The 20,440-nt window shown below is 35.8% G+C and overlaps 1 protein-coding gene across 1 annotated transcript in view; it reads left to right on the forward strand.

Moving 5' to 3' along the window:
- Positions 1-20,440, forward strand: part of LOC140148075 (voltage-dependent calcium channel subunit alpha-2/delta-1-like) — a 313,901-nt gene that overhangs the window by 274,595 nt on the left and 18,866 nt on the right. Inside the window, exons 26-33 of the mRNA XM_072169928.1 lie at positions 834-895; positions 2,326-2,408; positions 5,077-5,155; positions 8,045-8,157; positions 10,299-10,403; positions 16,904-16,997; positions 19,192-19,254; positions 20,072-20,196. Coding sequence (XP_072026029.1) covers positions 834-895; positions 2,326-2,408; positions 5,077-5,155; positions 8,045-8,157; positions 10,299-10,403; positions 16,904-16,997; positions 19,192-19,254; positions 20,072-20,196 — 724 coding nt within the window. The remainder of the gene's footprint in view (positions 1-833; positions 896-2,325; positions 2,409-5,076; positions 5,156-8,044; positions 8,158-10,298; positions 10,404-16,903; positions 16,998-19,191; positions 19,255-20,071; positions 20,197-20,440) is intronic.

The raw sequence follows: 20,440 nt of genomic DNA on the forward strand, positions 1-20,440 counted from the left end.
CTACAATATACATAAATTTTGTAACCAGTGTGTTATTAGTTTTTGAGAAAAATGCAAAAATAGACACAAATTTATAGAAGGGTGTAGTACCCCCTTAATATGGCCATCTCTAATGATTTACTTGTGTACTCAAGTTTGGTTTAGATTAGGATGTGCCTCAAGAGAATCTGAAAGTGGCCCCATATTTATACCAGCATGCCCATCTGCCAGCCCTCGTGAGGCCCCTGCATGCAATTTTGAAAGTAACATACAAAATCAGGTTGATTTTCATTTTGGATAAAACTTTTATTTCTTTCATCAGACATGCTTCTTTAGAGCTTGACTAAATTAACACGTTTTGCATGCATCATTTCAACTTGCTTTGGTTGAGAATAAATTTTTAACAAATATTTTTGGTGAAAAAAACACAAAGCTGTTGTTGAAGTGTTATTGATTGTACAATCTACTATTTAGAAGATATGTCACAGACATATTTGCTTCTGAATACAAATCTCACACGCTTTCACTTTTATAACTTGCATACAATTAATATTTAGAAGTTTAAACAGTTACTCAGGGGTGTTTAAGAGGTGAACCGATCAACCAATTGCTTAAAATATTTAAACAGGTTGTTTCAGAATTTTAAACAACCTGTTTATTGATTTGTAAACAACTGCACTGTTCAGTTCACCCATTAAACAGCACTGTTTAAACAGCACTTTAAACAGCACTCATTAAACGGCACTTTAAACCTTTAAACAATGTTTGTTGTTTAACAGTTTGCCGATAAATATCAATATAGCAATGTGGGAGTTTGAAACTTTGATAGTTTAATTGTTATGTTTGTTTTACAGAGATATGTGGAATTTGTGAATATGACCTATTCCTACACTAATATTGAAAATACAACATTCAGGTAAGAGTTAATCACTTGACAGAACTTAATTACAAATAAATAAATAAATACCGGGATTCATCATGCACGACTTGTATCCACCAAGTGGATGTTTAAGCAATAATGTGTGATTTGCATAAAGAATAGATTCCTATTAGGATCACATTGTCCCGTTTTAATTTTGAGCCAAACAAAATAGGTAAAACAAAGGAAATTGCTATTTGATTCCAGTGCCTTCAATGCTCGCTGATCGTATTATTATCATGAATATCGCTCATTCTACAAAATCCGGTGCCAATAGCCTTTTTTCCATTCTTTGGTCCACAAACACTTTGTCAAGCATTTAGGGCATCAAATATGTTGTTTTTCTGGTAGAACTCAACGAGATCTACATGGACATATATAGTTTTCCATACTTTAAATGCTTTCTTCAGCCTGATTAACCCTTGCAAAGGCTCACAATTTGCTAAAAATGCGTTTCCACTGCTCAAGTGTCACATCTAACCCTTAATATTTTCTGTGAATAAATGCGATTTCTTTACATATTTGTTGTTTTTTAATTAGATAATGCACCATCATATTGTTTATCAACATTATTTTTTAGTGATTAAAACGTCTTTGTGTAATTCTAAAATAAATTGCACTTTCCACCAAAACGCTGTGAGCTACGTTACCTCTTTTTAACACACCTTATTGGAAAGAAGTAAAACAGAGGTATCAATGTAATTTGCGGTTTTTGAAAGGAAACACTCATAGGTTTTTAAAAATCACAGTAAAAATCGTGATGCTGTAGCATTTTTGGCATAGAAATGTTGTAAACATTGAAATTTCGACCGACCATGTTAAGATTGGTGAGCTACATTACCAGGATTCTGTAGTATGCACTTGTATTACAAGTACTTCCTAATAATATGTGAAAGCTACCAGTGGTCGAACCCCATTTATATTAGAATTAACCGACATAACGTTCTAATGTTCGCAAATCACATTAAAAACATTAAAAACCAGTGAACTATCTTCAAAACTTCTATGAAATGGTGAAATCTGTTTTACATTTCACTCAAGTGATCTTTAGGTTGCATTTTATGACCTTGGATTGAGTAAAACCAGCCCATTTTGTAGTCGGTAACGTAGCTCACATTACATTGAGTTTTAGTGTTAAAAAACATCATGACTTCCTGAAAGAAAAATATGTAAGTGGTGTTGGCAATTTTTTACATCTGAAACTAGTGATACATTTACTCTTAAAAAACACAAAAAGCAGTTCTTTTTGAACAACTTTTATTTTTTCAATTTTTATAGTGGATTGGCACCGGATTTTGTAGAATGAGCGATATTGCTGTGCTGAAACGGGCTTTGCATCGATATGAAGAGCAAAGTGTTCTCTAATTATGTAAACATGTATTAGGTGTAACTTGACCCAAGGTTTTTTTTAAATTGCATCATTACAGTGTGGCTATAGCTCAACCCCAGTTTGGTCTATATGAGTTTAATCACTCGGATAGGGAGTTTGATAAGACTGCTATGGACCATGGTAAGTATTGAACTTAGACATAATTTGTAGTACATGCATGCCAGAGGATGATTTTTAAAAGCATTTCCCAACACCTATTCAGCATCGAAGTGGTTACGTAATTCTCTTGGTTACCGAATCATTTCAGATCAAAATCTATTTTGGTATGCCTTCGAGTGCCCTATACTTTGTGTGATGATTGTTTCGATCGTGGTTCATTACTCAAGCGCGTGATCCCGTTGACATAGTAACATTACGTATCTTTGATACTGAATTGGGTAAACTATATAAACCAGCTTGATCTGTCAGAGCACACATGACACTCACATATTGCATACTAGTAGTTATTACATGGTCTACATGGTTAAATTCTTCAATTTTGCAGATATTTGAGCTGCAATTTTACTATTTAAACATCTATGATTAGAAACGTGAACTTGATCCATGTATTCAGTTCCGCCATTTGCAAGGAGAGCCTCGAACTGACAATAGACATGAAAGGAAGAATTGCCCAACTTGACACAATGTTATATGACTGGTTCAATTCCCATTCATGTATACTGCCAGATCAAGTCACTCCTCACATATGGCGGAACCGTGCAATGGGTTAACGGCGAGTGTGAAGTACCTCTATAAGTAGAGCTTTAGCTTAGAGTATGCTATGGCCATTTCAAAACAGCATCTTTTCAATAGAGTTCCATGGGCTATTCCATTTAAAATCCACACTAGCCCTGTGGAAGATTTTGGAAATATCTTTTGGGAGTATGAATTTCAAATGGAATGAGCACATTAGGCAGCTCCATTTGAATACTCTCTAAGATATATAGATTCAATCTGAATCTTCCACTGAGGGGAGAGTGAGTTTTAAAATGGAGCTGCTAATGTGATAATTCCATTTGAAATTCATACTCCCCCTGTGGCAATTATTTCCAAAATCATCCAAAGGGGGAGAGTGGATATTAAATGGAATAATCCAATATGATATGCTTAGCTCAAAAGGTAGTTGAAAACTCTGGTGATAACACTTGTAAACATGGCTGATTACGGTAGGCCACTGGTTTAAATAAAAGTTCTGGTAACAACAGGAATTGGTTTGGTGATGATTTTATTTCATATCACTGGTGCAGATAACATAAAGATAATTTGTAATTTAAACTCCGGAGAACATAAATGATAAAACAACCAGAGCAAAAGCTCCGTGATTACAACCCCATGTTGATGTGTCTGTGGTCTGAGATAGAGTGTGCCTCCGTGAGCACGTGCTACAGATTTTATCGGAAGTTCGCCCACACAAATCCTGAACTGTGATTGGTCAAGATTGCATTTCTATTGTTCCTAATGAAAGACTCGGAATGATTCGCAATAGCCGTTTATGAAAGGAATCGGAATCCGAAATCGTGAATTTCAACAAGAATGTCTTACAAAAAAACAAGACCCCCGCACCAACATTCTGCACTGTTACACACTTGCAACATATGATTGTACATAATTAAATCATCCTCTGTTCATATCATAGGATATTTATATGGTATAGTTTAGATCCACTTTGAAAAAACAGTATGCATATGGCATAATAATGTCAGATTATTTATTATATAACTATAATATAAATATACTAGTATAGTATATCAAATCAAAGTCAAGCTGATTCAGCTTGCTTGATTGAGATGGCAGCAGCATTTGAGAAGCTTCTTTAGTGCATTTGCATCAGTTCCACACTATTCACCCTTTGCAGGGTCATCTCAAAATGAGGTTCTACCCGTTGCGTATGTCTGTCAAATGCATGCTTTAATTACCATATACGCTTTGCAAAAGCCTTCTGTTGCATTGCTAGAAAAGTGTGAGAAACACTTGATGTTTCCATGGAAACGGTACATGTCTTAATACAAGCTGGAGATGGACCCTTCTAACACTAATATTCTGCAAGTACCAGTTCCATTTAAGCAGATGTGTTATGTTGGCTACAGAAATTTGATAATTATCCTTAATTGCACAAGTAGAAGCATGTAATATACGGCGTAATATGTTAGCAAGAAAGTTTATTGTAGTGAAAAGCAGATTTCATGGATGAACAACATTTCTCTTTAAGCCAATATTTGTGGAAGAAGGGCCCAACTCCATGGAGTTGGGCCTTTCTTCCATGAAAACCATGAGTAAGTGTACGTGAAGACTATTTAGAGAGTGGATTTTGGCTCATCTTTCACACATAAGGAAGAACAGTCTGCTGGCAATAAAATGCTGGGTCTAACTCATTTTTGGTAAAAATTGGGAGTTGGGCCCTTCTTCCACTCAGGTATTCAATTGGAAACTTACGATTCATTTCTATTAGCCTCAGGCCTAAAAAAGTTTTATTGCCCGTAAAGCTCCAAAGTTAGGGTCAATCAGTCAGTCGACTTTTCTTTTCTCCTTTTGCCACAAAAGTTCACCATAAAATACAATGGTAAACAATGATTTATAAGGTTTTTCGTTTTAATTGGAGTTGGACAATGCAAAATAACAAACAAGCAAAATATTTTGCAAATTTTATACCAAATATATGGAATTCAAATTTGAACAAAAAATGTGACCCTATTTTTTCAGATTTTGGGTTTGTTGGAAAGGGGCGATACAATTTTTTTAGGCCTTATCAAAACTCAACTCAATCTATTTCTTTGAGACTGAAGGCAGCAAGAATGTTATCTGTTTTTAGTTTCATTTTTTATTGTAGCTCTTGGCTATTTCATGGGAGATAATGAACACAGCGATGATTTTGTCTTGATCGCACCTTGGTGAGTATAGCTAGTCTTGAATCAAAGATAAATAAATGATTGTACAGGGTGTCCCAATTAAAGTAAGCCTCAACAAATTGGTCATTGGTGTCTTTAAAGCCACTAAGGGCCGATTTCTTGAAACATGGCTATGTGGTCAGGCTTACTAAGCCATCAGGCTTAAACCAAATTAGTCCAATATACCAATGCTTACAATTTCACATCGTACATTACCTAGAAATATAAATCAATAAAATATATAGATCTACAGTGGTAGGGCTAGCCTACTGGCTTAGGAAGCCTGACCACTAGCCAATCTTCAAGAAATCGGACTATAAAGTTTTTCTTAGTTGTATAATAGCAACATAATTGGAAAGGTATTTTCTTAAGACATAGGATTTAATATGAAGTATGTATTTTTCGAATAAACTGTAAAGAAACATTGAAAAACTACTTTTTATTTAATTTTTGAAAAACTACTTAATTTAATTTCTTGAATTTTACCAGGAAAGCATGCTTATAAATCCTGTAATTTCATGGATTTCAACACGTATATGTTCACTCTTAGAAAAAAAAAAGCTTCCAAAAGAGTTTTTCATTTGTCTTCTCAGGAGAACCCCATGGTTCATAAAAAGTACCATAGAAGGATATAAGACTTGGAGGAACCTTTTGTGGTTCTCTAAAAATGTTGTATAAGCTGTAATAGTACCTTGAAAGGTTCTTGAATATTCAGTACTGTAACCCTTTTTGAGAGTTCCATGTGCAAAAGTTTTCTCTGGAGTGCCCTGTGTGAATTTTTTTTTCTTCTTAAGAGTGATGGATATCTACAGTTATAATATTTTGAAAGAAATGAATAGATTTGTTGGGAAAGGCTTTGATGTGGACACCCTCTATAAGCCTCAGTGCTTTAGCCACTTTGTGTGACCTCACCAACAAGCATTATATATACCTGCTTGCACTTACTAGAATATTGTTTGTAGCCACACATATAAAATTATTGTGAATAGCTTATTTGATTGTAAATGAGCAAAAAAAAACCAACCAGTATCTGACCAGGTTTTACAGCAAGTACATGTACTCTCTGGTGATACTCTATAGAGTATTCCCAGTCCCTAGGTAAGTACTCTATTGAGCACTCCCAGGTGAGTTACTCCATAGTGTATATACACCTAGGTTTCATTATCATTGAGGTATAGGACTTTTTATATTTTTGGAGGAGAGCAGATAGGGCAACTACTTGATTATATTTCTACATGTTCATACTACATACTCTGAAAATTTTAGAAAATTCATGACGAGTCCGCTTTTTTAAAATCACATTTTGTTCCTAAAATGGGGTTATAGCGCCCTCAACGGGCACTCTCTCCATAGGGCTACATGTAAAGACCAGTTATAGACAAATGGCCCTAAAATAAAAACGGACTCGTCATGAATTTCCTCAAATTTTGCATATGATGTAGATTTAACATCTGGAATGTAATGCAAGTGATGCCGTTGCTGCTCTCCTAAATTCATTTTTAAAATGTCCGCCCCAGACCAAGAGTACTTCTAGGCAGGTATTCTATAGAGTACTCCCAGGTGAGTACTCTATAGAATACTCCCAGGTGAGTACTCTATAGAATACTCCCAGGTGTACTCTATAGAATACTCCCAGGTGTACTCTATAGAGAGCTCCCAGGAACTCTATAGAGTACTCCCAGGAACTCTATAGAGTACTCCCAGGAGGGTACTATATAAAGTATTCCTAGGCAGGTACTCTATAGAGAACTCCTAGGTGTACTCTATAGAGTACTCCCAGGGATACTCTATAGAGTACTGCCAGGAGGGTACTCTACTCCAAGGGATACTCAAGTTTGACGCTGGTAGGGATGTGCCTCCGAAAATCTAAACATGGACCCATAGTTTATACCAGTTATCCAAGAAATTTTCACACATTTTGGTACCTGAGGCCCAATTTTTGGCCACAAATGGGCTATTCCATTTAAAATCCACACTCCCCCTGTGGAAGATTTTGGAAATTTCTTCTATGGGGGGAGTATGAATTCAAATGGAATGAACACATTAGGCAGCTCCATTTGAATTTCATACACCCTCTAAAGGTTCGTTTCATACTACCACCGCATTTATGGCGTATGCGTTGCTTTATGATGCGGTGCTGCGGTACTGCAAACTACTGCATTGCGATATCGCAATAAAGTTAAATACATTTTGACTTGGAATTGCGACGAGTTGCGTTGAGTTGCGGCAAAAAGTAATCGATAAATCGGCATCGCAAAGCAACGCATCGCAAATGCGGTGGTAGTATGAACGGACCTTAAGAAAGCTCTAACACGAAACTTCCACAGAGGGAGGATGAGTTTCAAATAGAGTTTGTTAATATGCTAATTCAATTTGAAATTCATACTCCCCTGTAAAAGATATTTCCAAAATCTTGCACAGGGGGAGTGTGGACTTTAAATGGATTATCCTAGTTGCACAAACACAACTATAATTAAAGACAGAGATAAAAAGAATTTATCGCGTCTGATGTCACTGTCAATTACGATCTTTGATTGGTTTACACAGGTTAATAGCGCGTAAGACCGATCTATCTGGTGCTGATCGGAGAAAAAGAATAGCAGCAAATGGCGAAAAATACGTACTTTACAAGGCAAAACGCAGCTTTTCTAGGCATTGTTGACATGGTGCCTTCACCAAAGAAAGTGTCCTACTATCGAGACCTAGATGGTTTGCATGTTTGAAGGTGCAAAATTAACAATACGGCGACCGGTTATACCGCCGCGTTCAGCAAGTCATCATCATCACGACACTTGTAAACAAACCGTGCTCGAATTTGATTGACAGATGACGCCAGACGCGATAAATTCTTTTTATCTCTGTCTTTAATTATATTTGCTTGTATTATTATAGGGAGTTTTGTAGTGGAATCCAGGAGGGCAATGCTACAACAGATCAGATAGAAACCAAACTTCAGATGGAAATCAAGAAAGCTGAAGGCCTCAAGGACAATGTACTGGCTACTTGTAAGTTTGTAACTTGTTAAGATTTATGACCTTTGAACCATGCAGGTAATAAGCTACCAGAGGTAATTCCTACCAGCTGTGAGTCCCAAGTCATGATGGGAATGGATTTTACATCAGTTTGGTTTAATTTATTCATTTGTCTCCATCTTCTTCATTTTAGGGAGCCTCTCCTGTTTTATTTTTTTAATTCATGCTTGTCCCGATATCCTATGCAGCAATTAAGCTCTCCTAATGATCAGTTTCATTTATTATTGTTTTTAATCTGATAAATATTAGCATTTATTTTAATTTACTTCTAATTTGCCAGCTCAGATTTATTCATGACACAAAATACCATTTAATTTGCACATTAGTTTTAACCCATTAATTTCATTGAAAGTTTGATTATTATGTTAATTTGTTTTTGATTATTGCATATGTATGGATTGCCACTGGGATGTAGTGTATTAACCCCCTGACAACTTTTATCTTACACTGTAAAAGTGGTTATTTTTGTGTGTGTAAATTTTTGCGCTTTACTGATTTTTAACCATATCACTTGTTTTTAAATTCGCAATATTGAGTTTTCTTACATAGACTTATACATAAAAAGAACATGTTCGCATTTTTTTATTTTCGCGGTAGCTGCAATGAGTGCGAAAAGCGTGAAAATGAATGAACTGCAAAAATGTCCACTCTTACAGAAGTGTTTCTGATTGGTTAATTACGCGATATTGAGTGACCAATTAAAATACACCTACTAAATATTCAACCTGAAAATTAAACAAATATTACAAAAATTAATGAATTAGATTGACACATTTTAGGTTTTTTGCGGATTTGATTACAAAATTGGTTTTGAAGAATGGGAGCGCACTGAACTTTGATCTTGGGAGCGGGGCCTTGGAGACACGGTTGTTTGATGGGATCATTTATTACTTTTTCAAACAAAACATCATGTATAACCAAATTTTAGGCTTAAACATCAAAAATTGATATCGTGCTAATGTATACAGATGCTTTTGAGTGTTCTCAACTTTAATTTCCCCTCGTTTACAAAATTATTCACTTTTATAGTATTTTTAAAGCTTTTTCGGATATAAAATGTATCTATTAATGACAAAATTGGTGGCGCTATTTAGTTACTGGAAATTACCCTTTCAAGCTTTTAATACAAATAATTCCTTTTATTGTTTGATAAAATATGTTTATAAAATTTCCTTGTTGCTTGTTTTACCTATTCCAGCTGTTTTAATGGCAGTATTAATCAACCCTTGCAAATAAAGAAATATGATTTAGGATAAATAGCGCCATCTATAGTTTGCATTTAGTTAATAATGAAGCCAATTCTATATACATCAAACAGCCGTGAATGAATGATAAAACATGAACAGATAAAATGAGAGAGTGGATTTATACCATGAATTGTTCAGGGAGAGCAGCTGATGGGCCATGAAAAGGGGATCTTAACTGCTGATCAGCCATTCTTCCAACATGCATGGGAGTGCCCATTGTATGGAATACTACATCACTCATCCAGGGTTGCCAAACCCGCGATTTGGTAGCCCAATTGGGCGACTTTTGAAGATTTTTCCCGCGACTTGCGACAATTTCCTGTCCCATACAGTAGAAACCAATGGTTAAGAAAAAAAATGGGCGACTTTTCAACATTAGCTCCCGCGACTTCCGATAGTTTCCTGCCCCATAGAAACCAATGGTAAAGAGAAAAATTGGGTGACTTTTCGATTATTTGACCTGCGATTTGGGCTGAAATCTTTTGGCAACCCTGCACTCATCCTCATTTGAATAAAACTCTGTCCACCAAGAGGCCTCCTTGGGGCAATAAAACAGGTCATAAGTATCAATGGTTGTGGAATCAAACTAGAGACCTGTCCCGTGGACACAAGGAACCAGCATGGCTGCCATTTCAATTGTTTTAGTTTATTTGATAGTGTTTATCATAGGGCTGGAAACCCCTTGATTAGAAGAATATAGACTTAAGTTTTTCAGTATTTCCCAGTGGCATCCCATATTCCTCACATCACATACCATATCCATATTTTGCTTTCTTCTTCCATTTTTTTCCTATTTTGCTGAACTTATCTATCAATCATATTATTTGTATCGTAATACTTAATGCAATCTTTGGCGTACGTACAAAGTCGAGAATATCACCTACTATAACTTGACCGCTGGTAATGTTACCATAATGATAGAGAATATCACAGTGGAAAATATCACTATTGATGCCAACAACAATGTCACATGTAAGTCACAGCATCTGACAATGAATCAGTATAGGTGTAAATTATTGCTTGCCAGGATGGAATTACATTACAGTAAGACCAGTAACCATGCATGGGATGGGATATGAGGGAGGGGAGATATGGGCGGGGGAGAGGGGGGAGTTTGACAGGTGCTTATTGAAACATTAAAACATCAATTAGCACCTGTCAAATTCAGAAATAACCTTGTCACTGATTAATTTGATAACCAGGCAGGTTTGGTGCACCCCAGAAGAACTGCATCTTTAAGCTGAATTTGCACTCAGTTGATTGACTGACCAATGACATAAGAGTGATTTTATCAATGTAACAGTAACCACTCATTGGTCAAAATGTAGTGCTCACCGCTCAATGACTGAGTGCACATTCGGTCTAAAGTTTCTAATGGAGTCTACTACCTTGAAGTTATAGGTATAAGGATTATCTACACAAACATTTAAATCCAGTTTAGTATAGATCTAAATGATATGGAGTAACACCATTTATAAAGGATGCCACTCCCAAATCTTAAACCAAACTCTACATGTCATACTAATCAAACACCAAAATCTCATAATTCTGACTCAACCATTCTGCAAATCCTAACCCAAATCTGTATCCCCAGAGCTAATTGTAACCCTAATCCTGAAGCTCTTGGGGTGGCAGTCCTTATACTTGAGTCTACACTGCATCAAAGTCTTATTAAAAGAAACACTTAACAGTTTTTACTTCCATCATCGACATGGATCAACCAAACTGGATTTTCACACAAAAATGGTCAAAAATTTGAGTTTCTAGGATTCCCAATATTTATTTAGATGTGAAAGCACTTGATGTCCCATAATATGTGGCGGACTTACTGTAGTGTAATTCCAAGGTGTACTACATGGTTATCAGTGACTTCTTGTATAGCTTCCTTTTATGGCATGTGTTAATTGGATATGTGAGTCTGTCCACCAAACTAACACTAGTCTAAATCAAATCCACAATCATTGGGGTTGCCATGACAAGTACATGCAACAGGTGAAATTTGGTTATGTAATTAATGAATATTAAATATTACAATAGATAGAGAATGAGAGAATGTGTATGAGAGAGGAGTGAGGAGAAGACAGAGAGAGAGGGGAGAGAGAGAGAGCAGTTGAGATGGAGAGAGAACTTGTTTTACAAAACGAACAATTAGAGACCATTTTCATTGAAATCAGAGCACTTTTAGTTTCTGACCCCTGTGTGGCCAAACAAAACTGACCACCATCTTTGATCATTTTGGCATGTGTCACAGGTCAAACTAACCTTTTTCTATTTTATGATGTGAGAGGTATACTTTTTGTATGCTTTAAAGCAAAATTTGAGCAAGCTTGAATTTTGACCCCTGTGTTCACCTTGATTGATCCCTATGATCTTAAAGCTACTTTTAAATTTTGGGAATTACTGGAATGTGTTTTGGGATCATCTGAAGGAACTTAATAAAATTGGTATGTTTTAGTCCTGTAGGATGCAACGGTGGCGGTTCTGGCTCCCAGTACTATGTGTGTAATATATATATAAAGAGAAATGTGTGTGATGCAGAGAGGGGAGGGAGAGAGGTGATTAAAAACAGGGGCGGATTTTGAGTGGGGCGCACCCGGCGCGCGCCCCCTCTATTTTTTGCAGAGCGGTGCCTGACTCTGTGTATTTTTGTGCGCCTGAATTTGTGTGGGCGCCGACGGCGGTGGCTCGGCGCCCCCCATACTGAAAATTCCTGGATCTGCCCCTGAAAAAAGTGAATTTGAATGAAGGAAAGAAATATCCGAGGGAAGAGAATGGGACAGAGATGCTTTAAGCGGGTGTGGCAGTGTGGCAGTCCTGATTCACAAATATGGAATTCATACATTATAGAGCAACAAATTGTTCATGCTTTGACGGTGAACCGTGCAACATAATGTCACCAGCAAGTCTTCATCTTCATGTTGTATTATGAATGCAAGGAAATGCATCATACACTTAACATTTATCATGCATGAAATTTGGTTCCATTGAAAGGGGTATCATATAGCACTGACTTGCTCAGAAATGTAAATGCATGTCATTTTATTACTCACTGCAAGAATTGTGTGAACAAATTAAAGGTGGACCAAGCATGAGTTGGTATATCCAAGGGGTTGTGAGAATGTGTGGGTAAAATACACAACCACATAGCCATGTATCGGGCCTTGCGTGTGACATTTTCATGTGTCCTAATCATCATGTGGCTGATTCTCATCAACATGCATCTTAACTATGCGTATGTAGGCATATGACACAAATCCAAGAGGAACTTGTTTAAATTTGCCAAATTTAAGTAGTTTTTTGGATTGTTTTGAAAAAGTAGTCCCTTAACCATATTTCAAAGGTTACAACAATGTCCTGAACATGATGTGGAAACAAAAAAAATCTGGTAACAAAAGATTTCTATGAACGATTTTTGAAGTTCTGAAGAGTTTAAGCAACAGGTTTTTTTTATAAGCCTGTAGTAAAATTTGGGGAAAGCAGGGGTTGATTAGAATCTGACTTGTTACCTTTTTTATTTCGGGTTTGTGATCAGCGCATATGAAAATACCAAATATCAAAATATTAAGAAATTTTATGAATGAATTTTATCACACTCGGATGGTGAAAGAGTATAGCGATAGTATACAAATATTACATGCTATGAGTGTGATAGTACAAAATATATCATTTGGTCAAATTTTGACTGTTCTATTTCACGAGGCGTGGTCGAGTGAAATAAATCAGTCAAAATTTGACCAAATGATATATTTTTACTATTACACAAATATTGGCATGTAATATTTGTTTTATATCATAATATCAAATGGTTTCTTTTCATGCCATGTGATAGTATACAAATATTACATGCCTATGAGTGTGATAGTACAAAATATATCATGAGGTCAAATTTTGACTGTTCTATTTCATGAGGCGTAGCCGAGTGAAATAGAACAGTCAAAATTTGACCAAATTATATATTTTTACTATTACACGAATATTGGCATGTAATATTTGTTTTATATCATGATATCAAATGGTTTCTTTTCATGCCATGTGGTAGTAAATATTATCGCACGGCTAAAGTCACTGTAATCATGATATAAAACTGGATAAGAACTTTCAACTTAACCTTACAAAGTTTACAAGTCATGGTAGCTTTAAATATGAATTTGAGATGAACAAAAAGTGTCACATAGATAAATAATTGTTTACATTAAGCTAGAGTTTCTTTTATAGGCAAGTGATCTATATATTGTAACTTCTTTTCAATTATAGTAAAGGACATAATTGTAATGAATTAAAGTTTAACTTCAACACTACACTATTTTTTTATCATTTGGAGCGTTTTCACTAGTTCGACTAGCGTTTTCAGCAGATGGTGATGCTGTGATGATATCTTGTCATCACAGCATCACCATCTGCTGAAGACGCTAGTCGGACTAGTGAAAACGTTCCAGGTGAGCGAAAAATAGTGTAGTGTTGAAGTTAAAACTTTAATTCATTTTATCTACTACTACGTATGAATATCCACTCGTAGACATAATTGTAGTTTTGTGTTAATGTAGGCCGATTAAGATGTATCAAAGTTGAGTGTTGCTTACAATAGTTGTGTCAAATCTACTACGATTATATTGTTAAGATTGTGGCAGTACTCAAAATTTAGAATATTCTGTTTCTAAAGTTTGTTCGGCTTATATAATGCGAAAATTATTAGGCTTTTTGTTATTGAGCGCCAATAAAGTCCCAACTTACGCCTCAGAATTCAGATAAGCGTGTGTCAGTCACGCAATGCCAGACTAGCGTAAGTACTACACACATTTCTGTGAATGCCATTTTATATCAATACATGGTGTTATGAGTCTTATTTTTTTCACCTGATATAAGCCGAACAAACTTTATACTGTACCCTCTAATTCTCGATCAGCCCTTGACCATATTCTCTAACATTTCACTAACCACACATAACCAACTTTTTCCTAAAATTGAAAACCTAATAACTTTCCATTATTTTTACATTATTTCTAGTCTTAATTTCAACTCTTTCTTTAATCTAGTTTTACCTTGACTGTAACTCTAACCAAATCTTAGTCCTAATTTAGTTCCAATAAGTCTGAAGTCATACATATTCCCCCAAACCTTGTTTACAGTCCCCATACATTTGTACTAACTTTGCACTGTAACCCGATGGAAACCTATTTCTTATTATGACCTTCAGTCCAGATTTTGTCAAGTCATTTATTTGTTTTAACTAATCATAATTAATTTCACAGAATTCTACAAACAAAATTATGTTAATCATTTATGAGTAACTCTGTCTTTCTAACAAGATACTCAAAATTAAGTGTTATTTTAAGGGAGCCTGATAGTTGGGGTACTCTCATTTGGTGCATGAGATCCTGTGTTCAATTCCTGTCAGTGGCAAAATTCTTTGGTATCATCTTGTAAATAAAGTCTGATTTAAGTGGATGTAGATCAAATTCAGACTTCTCTACATGGTTCATTTAGGATTGGACATTAAGCCATCAGTGCCATGTATAGAGAGTCATACCTTTACATTTATATCATAGTCAGTTTTGAAAAGAGTAGGGTGTTTATCCCTGGCTGTCCGTCCCGGGTTGTTCATGGAGAGCACGTAAGATTAGCATTGCTATATGAGTACATACTTTTCTGCTTAAGCAGTCAAATGGATATAAAGTAAATAAATTAGTTGATCCTAGCTGAAATGGTATGACAACATAAAATTATAGTCAAATTCTTTAAAATCAAATTGTTTGGCAGAGAGAAAGTAAAACCCTTTACATCAACTCAAAATCACAATGTGCAAGTACATGATCATGATTCGTTTTCAAATACAATCTTTTCATGTCTTCACCTCAAAGAAACTTTGTACTTCTAAGGCCAGAATTTGTGACAATAGAGGCCGTCACCGTGACGTCATATGCCACCATCGTGTGGGTACACGCTGTGATGGTCGTTCGATCTCCATGCGTGAACAGCAAAATCACCGCGTTGATGCGCGATAACAGCTGCGTGGCAGGCTGCGCCCTGCGCATAGTGTCCGACACATGAACACACAGATCATTAATACCCACAAGATGGCGAAAGGCTGACGGCCTCTATTGCATGTAGAGTGTTGGGTCACCTGATTAAAGCATGCAAGTTTTCTACGGCTGCTTCTGTCCTGAGCTTCTGTGAAGTCTTCCTCCCTAACTTCTTTCTACAGGGGTGCATTATAGTAACAGAAGACAAGTATTTTAAGCAGGTGCTCCTGGTCTGAAGTCATTATAAACTGCACTTCAAGATATAAATTCTTACACAAAGCTAAGCAACCCAGAGATTTAATACAATGTTTAGAATGAGCCAATCTTCTTGATGAATAATGATCCTGGTTACCCATTGTGATTTTGAGTTTATTAAACTATTAGTGTTACTGAAGTAGTGTTACTTAAATTGCTACATACTTGTTGATTTCATGCCAACTATAGTTGCTTTTGAAAACTGTAAGTCTAATGTACTATCATTATTAGTGTGTAAGTACTGTAGTATCTGTATTGTACTTAAATGTTCAACTTTTAAAGTTGAGGAACTAATAGTTAAGTTTTAACAGTGTTACTTGCAAATTGTCAATGCTGAGCTCACAATATTTGTAATTCCATGTCCATGTTTGTCCATAGGTATTTGATCTAAACAACTTAATTGGATATCTGTCAACATGGTTGTATGTGCAATATTGCAATGTTACATGTTAATGTTATTGATTCTTGCCGGATTTGTTTTTCAGGGTTTTGATAAGTTTGAGAGTTTGTGAGAAAACTTAATACTTAGGTCGCATCAACTGAAACTCTTACACTGCAAGGGCTATGCAAAGATTTTAAAGCATGACCAGAACATTATTCATATGGGATACATTTTTAATAATTTGATACCAGATTTAGAACAACCAAAGTCTCTACAGAATTGAGTTTATCATAAATTCATGGGCTCATGTGAATGTTTAGTCCTTAATTGTGATATGTTCATGCAAAAGTACAAAATAACTGTTCTTCTTCTCCTTTTCTTCTTTTACCCCTTCTTTTATTTCTTTTGCTCTTCTTTTAGATCATTTACTCATTCTTTTCTTCTTTTACCCCTTTTAGTAAAAGTTTTACTTCTTCTTTAACTTCTTTTACTTCATTTTTAACTTCTTTTACCTCTTCTTTTACTTCTTCTTTTACTTTTATTTCTTTTACTTCTACTCTTCTACTTTTCTTCTTTTACTTTGTTCACTTCTTATTTTTTTCCTTCTTTACTTCTTCATCTTTTATTTCCTCTATTTGATCAGGGAATTGAGCTCAATAGTATTTTGTATTATATTTGATATGTTTTTAACAGCAATACTCTGCCCCATTATGAATGCCCTGTTTCTTGTCATGTCTTGTTTTTCATTTGACGTCATCTGTCATCTGAACTGTGCTCATTGTGAATATTCTATTCTTTGCACTCCATTGATGCAGGCGATAATGACATGGTGAAGAAATTATTCCTTGATGCTGAGATCACAAAGGACCTGTTAAATAGATGGATTGAGACTTGGAACAAGGTCAAGAAGTAAGTAATTACAAAGGACCTGTTAAATAGATGGATTGAGACTTGGAACAAGGTTAAGAAGTAAGTAATTACAAAGGACCTGTTAAATAGATGGATTGAGACTTGGAACAAGGTCAAGAAGTAAGTAATTACAAAGGACCTGTTAAATAGATGGATTGAGACTTGGAACAAGGTTAATTTATAAGAAGTAAGTAATTAACGCAGCTGTGTACTCTAGACATTGTTTCTTTCGCTAAATTGAGCTTTTTTGAAATAAATTTACTTTGTTATGTTTTTTATAAATACAAGGAAAGAAAATCCAGATTTGTTAACTCCACTGCTCTATTTTATGGATTTTATTTCGCTATTTCACTGTTTCCGCAATTTAAAAGGAAAGAAAATCTTTGTTGTACCATCGGGTATACGCTGCATAACAACGCATCGCGCTTTTGTAGTCGCTAATTTGTTAACGCCAAGAGATACGCTACACATACATAACGCTTATCTGCATGCGCCGGCGCATCTTATGGAAGCATCACGGAAGCACTGATTTTGTAAAACCTAGCGGTCAAATGGCTCCGCTTTTAGCTGATAAAATGTGAATTTTTTCAAGTTCTTTCCCCCGATTTAAACATCAAGATATGAATAGATTTCGCCCAAACTTCTCAAGGGGCTGTGGATTTACCCGATGTTCACGTAATGTAAGGTAGAAAACGACAACTGCCGCAGATTCTCCTGTGAGCTTCGATCAAAGTGCAAAATGTGACCACTTTAAACTTCAACGGCCTTTATTTCAATGTTCATTTTCTCGGTAAAATGACGATTTAGGTACATGATAACTCAATAAATACAGCATCTATAGGTAAGCAATTATGCTCATCATAAAAAGCATGATCGACTTAAGAAACGGTTTTCTCATTTTTTTATATTTTGGTCTATTTCGATTTTAGGCATCATTTTGTGCAAATAGGCGTTTGCGAATTTTAAAAAGTTCATTTTGATGCCTTATATGGTCAATATCTCAAAAAATAAGGCCAATATCAAAAAACTAAAAAAACAACGGTTTTTTGAATGGTGTCTCAAGATTAAGAAAAAAATAAAACAAACATTTTTGGAAAGAGTGTTTTTTTGTTATGATGTACCGAACAAAAATTACCAAAAACTCACATTTTTGTGATTTTCTTCATAATTGTTGTTTTTACGTTATGGCACTTTTACTACATGCATGTCTGAGAGTACACAGCTGCCTTAAAGCTGATTTGATATGATTTGGTTCAGCCAAAAAAAATAGTTTACAGAAATAAAATTTTACTTGATCACACCACATACCGTATGCTAAAATTGAACTCAAAGCACTTATTTCTGAGAACTTTTCGCCTAAAGGCACTGAACAAAGCCCCATTTTTAATTCTAGAGACCCCATGTTATGTCCCCAATCTCCGGTCAAGATCCTACATTTAAAAAAAAAAAAATGAGAGTGGCATGTACCTACCAAAAATTATTTGAGTACCACAACCCAGGCCCCACTTTAATGGATTCATGGAGGGAAGAGAGATATAGAGAGATGAGATAGAAAGAGAATGATAGAGCAACTAAAGGGCAAGACATATTCCTTGGTCCACTTCAAGTTTGGTAGTGACGTACATGCATATTTCTCTGGTCACATAAAGCTTATCACGCAGAGTATACATGCACGCGTATAATAGCGGTTTGTCAGCTAATGGGCTATTCCAGAAATTAATGGCACCCTCCCTAAAGAAGACATGCAAGTTTGTACCATAAATGTTTGGGAATTCCTAGACCAAAATTTTAAAAAAAAAAAATAGGAATTCCTATTTTGACAATAAAATGATTAAAAAATTGGGAATTCCCAGTGTCCCTAAAGAAGACAGGCAAACTTTTGCCAAAATTTTTGGGAATTCCCAAGCCTAAAATAAAAAGGTGTCTTTTTCTTGGGAATTCCCATGTCTTCTTTAGGGTTGTGAAAATAATGACTGTTTTTTTCGGGGGGGGGGAAATTCCCAGAGCATAAAAATGGTGAAAATTTTGGGAATCCCCATGTCTTCTTTAGGGGGTGCCTTTAATTTCTGGAATAGCCCAATGCTTGCGGCGCAACCGCGAACAAGCATTGGCATTACTTCGGAACTTGAAGCAAACCAATGTATAGATGCTCTTTATAAATAATTATGTAACTTTTATCATCATATTTTTTCAGACATGGTGTAATTTATCAATTGGTAGCAACACAAGGTGGATTGACACGCATACATCCACCAAGGTAAGTTGTCAATGACACAATGTCATATGTCCCCATGACTTTTGGACAATTGAAACAGTTTAAAGAACCGAACTGTATTTCCCCACACACAAAATTTTAGACAATAGAACTGGTTTAAACTGAATTGTATTTCCCCACACATAAACTTTTAGACAATAGAATCAGGTTTCCTAAAACATGATATTGTATTGATCAACATTGAAAAGTGGTATTAATGTTTATTCAACCTTGATTTTCTTGGGTTTTGCTTGTGTTTTTTAATTGATCTAAAGTGGCTTAAATGGTTGGTGGTGGCTACTTCTATGGGAGTGACAACCACTATTCGTAAATGGCTCCTATGTTTGGGTGTGGCAACCACTATTCTTAAGTGGCTCCTATGGTTGGGTGGAAGCTACTTTTCTTAAGTGGCTCCTATGATTGGGTGGCAACCACTATTCTTAAATGGCTCCTATGGTTGGGGTGGCAACCACTATTCTTACGTGGCTCCTGTGGTTGGGTGGAAGCTACTTTTCTTAAATGGCTCCTATGGTTGGGATGGCAACCACTATTCTTAAGTGGCTCCTATGGTTGGGGTGGAAACTACTTTTCTTTTAAGTGACTCCTATGGTTTGGTGGCAATCACTATTCTTAAATGGCTCCCATGGTTGGGGTGGCAACCACTATTCTTAAGTGGCTACTGTGGTTGGGGTGGCAACCACTATACTAATGTGGTTCTTAAGTGGCTCCTATGGTTGGGGTGGCAACCACTATTCTTAAGTGGCTCCTGAAGTTACTCCATGTTTGATATTTTTATGAACATTTTTGTGGTTTTTTTCAGTGTCCCTAAAACTTGGAGTGATGAGCAGATCAAAGCTATACAAGATCCGTGGGATCAAGCCTACTATCAAAGAGCACTATACACCAACAATTACGTCTTCTCTGTGCCTTACAATAGGGCTTCTGGTAAGAACTGCTCCTGATTTATATTTTTTTATTTGGGATCAAGCCTACAATCAAAAAGCACTCTACACTGAAAATTGTGTTTTCTCTGTACATTATAATAGGGCTGCTGGTAAGAATTTAACATCTCTTGATTCTAGAAAACTACAGAAAAAAGTTTTCAATGAATGGAAAAAAAGTTGATAAAAACATTAGCAAATTTGGCATGTGGCTTAATACTAATCCTATCTGTAATTGGGAATTTACC

The sequence above is a fragment of the Amphiura filiformis genome, chromosome 3, assembly GCF_039555335.1.
Source record: "Amphiura filiformis chromosome 3, Afil_fr2py, whole genome shotgun sequence".
In the NCBI taxonomy this organism is placed as follows: domain Eukaryota; kingdom Metazoa; phylum Echinodermata; class Ophiuroidea; order Amphilepidida; family Amphiuridae; genus Amphiura; species Amphiura filiformis.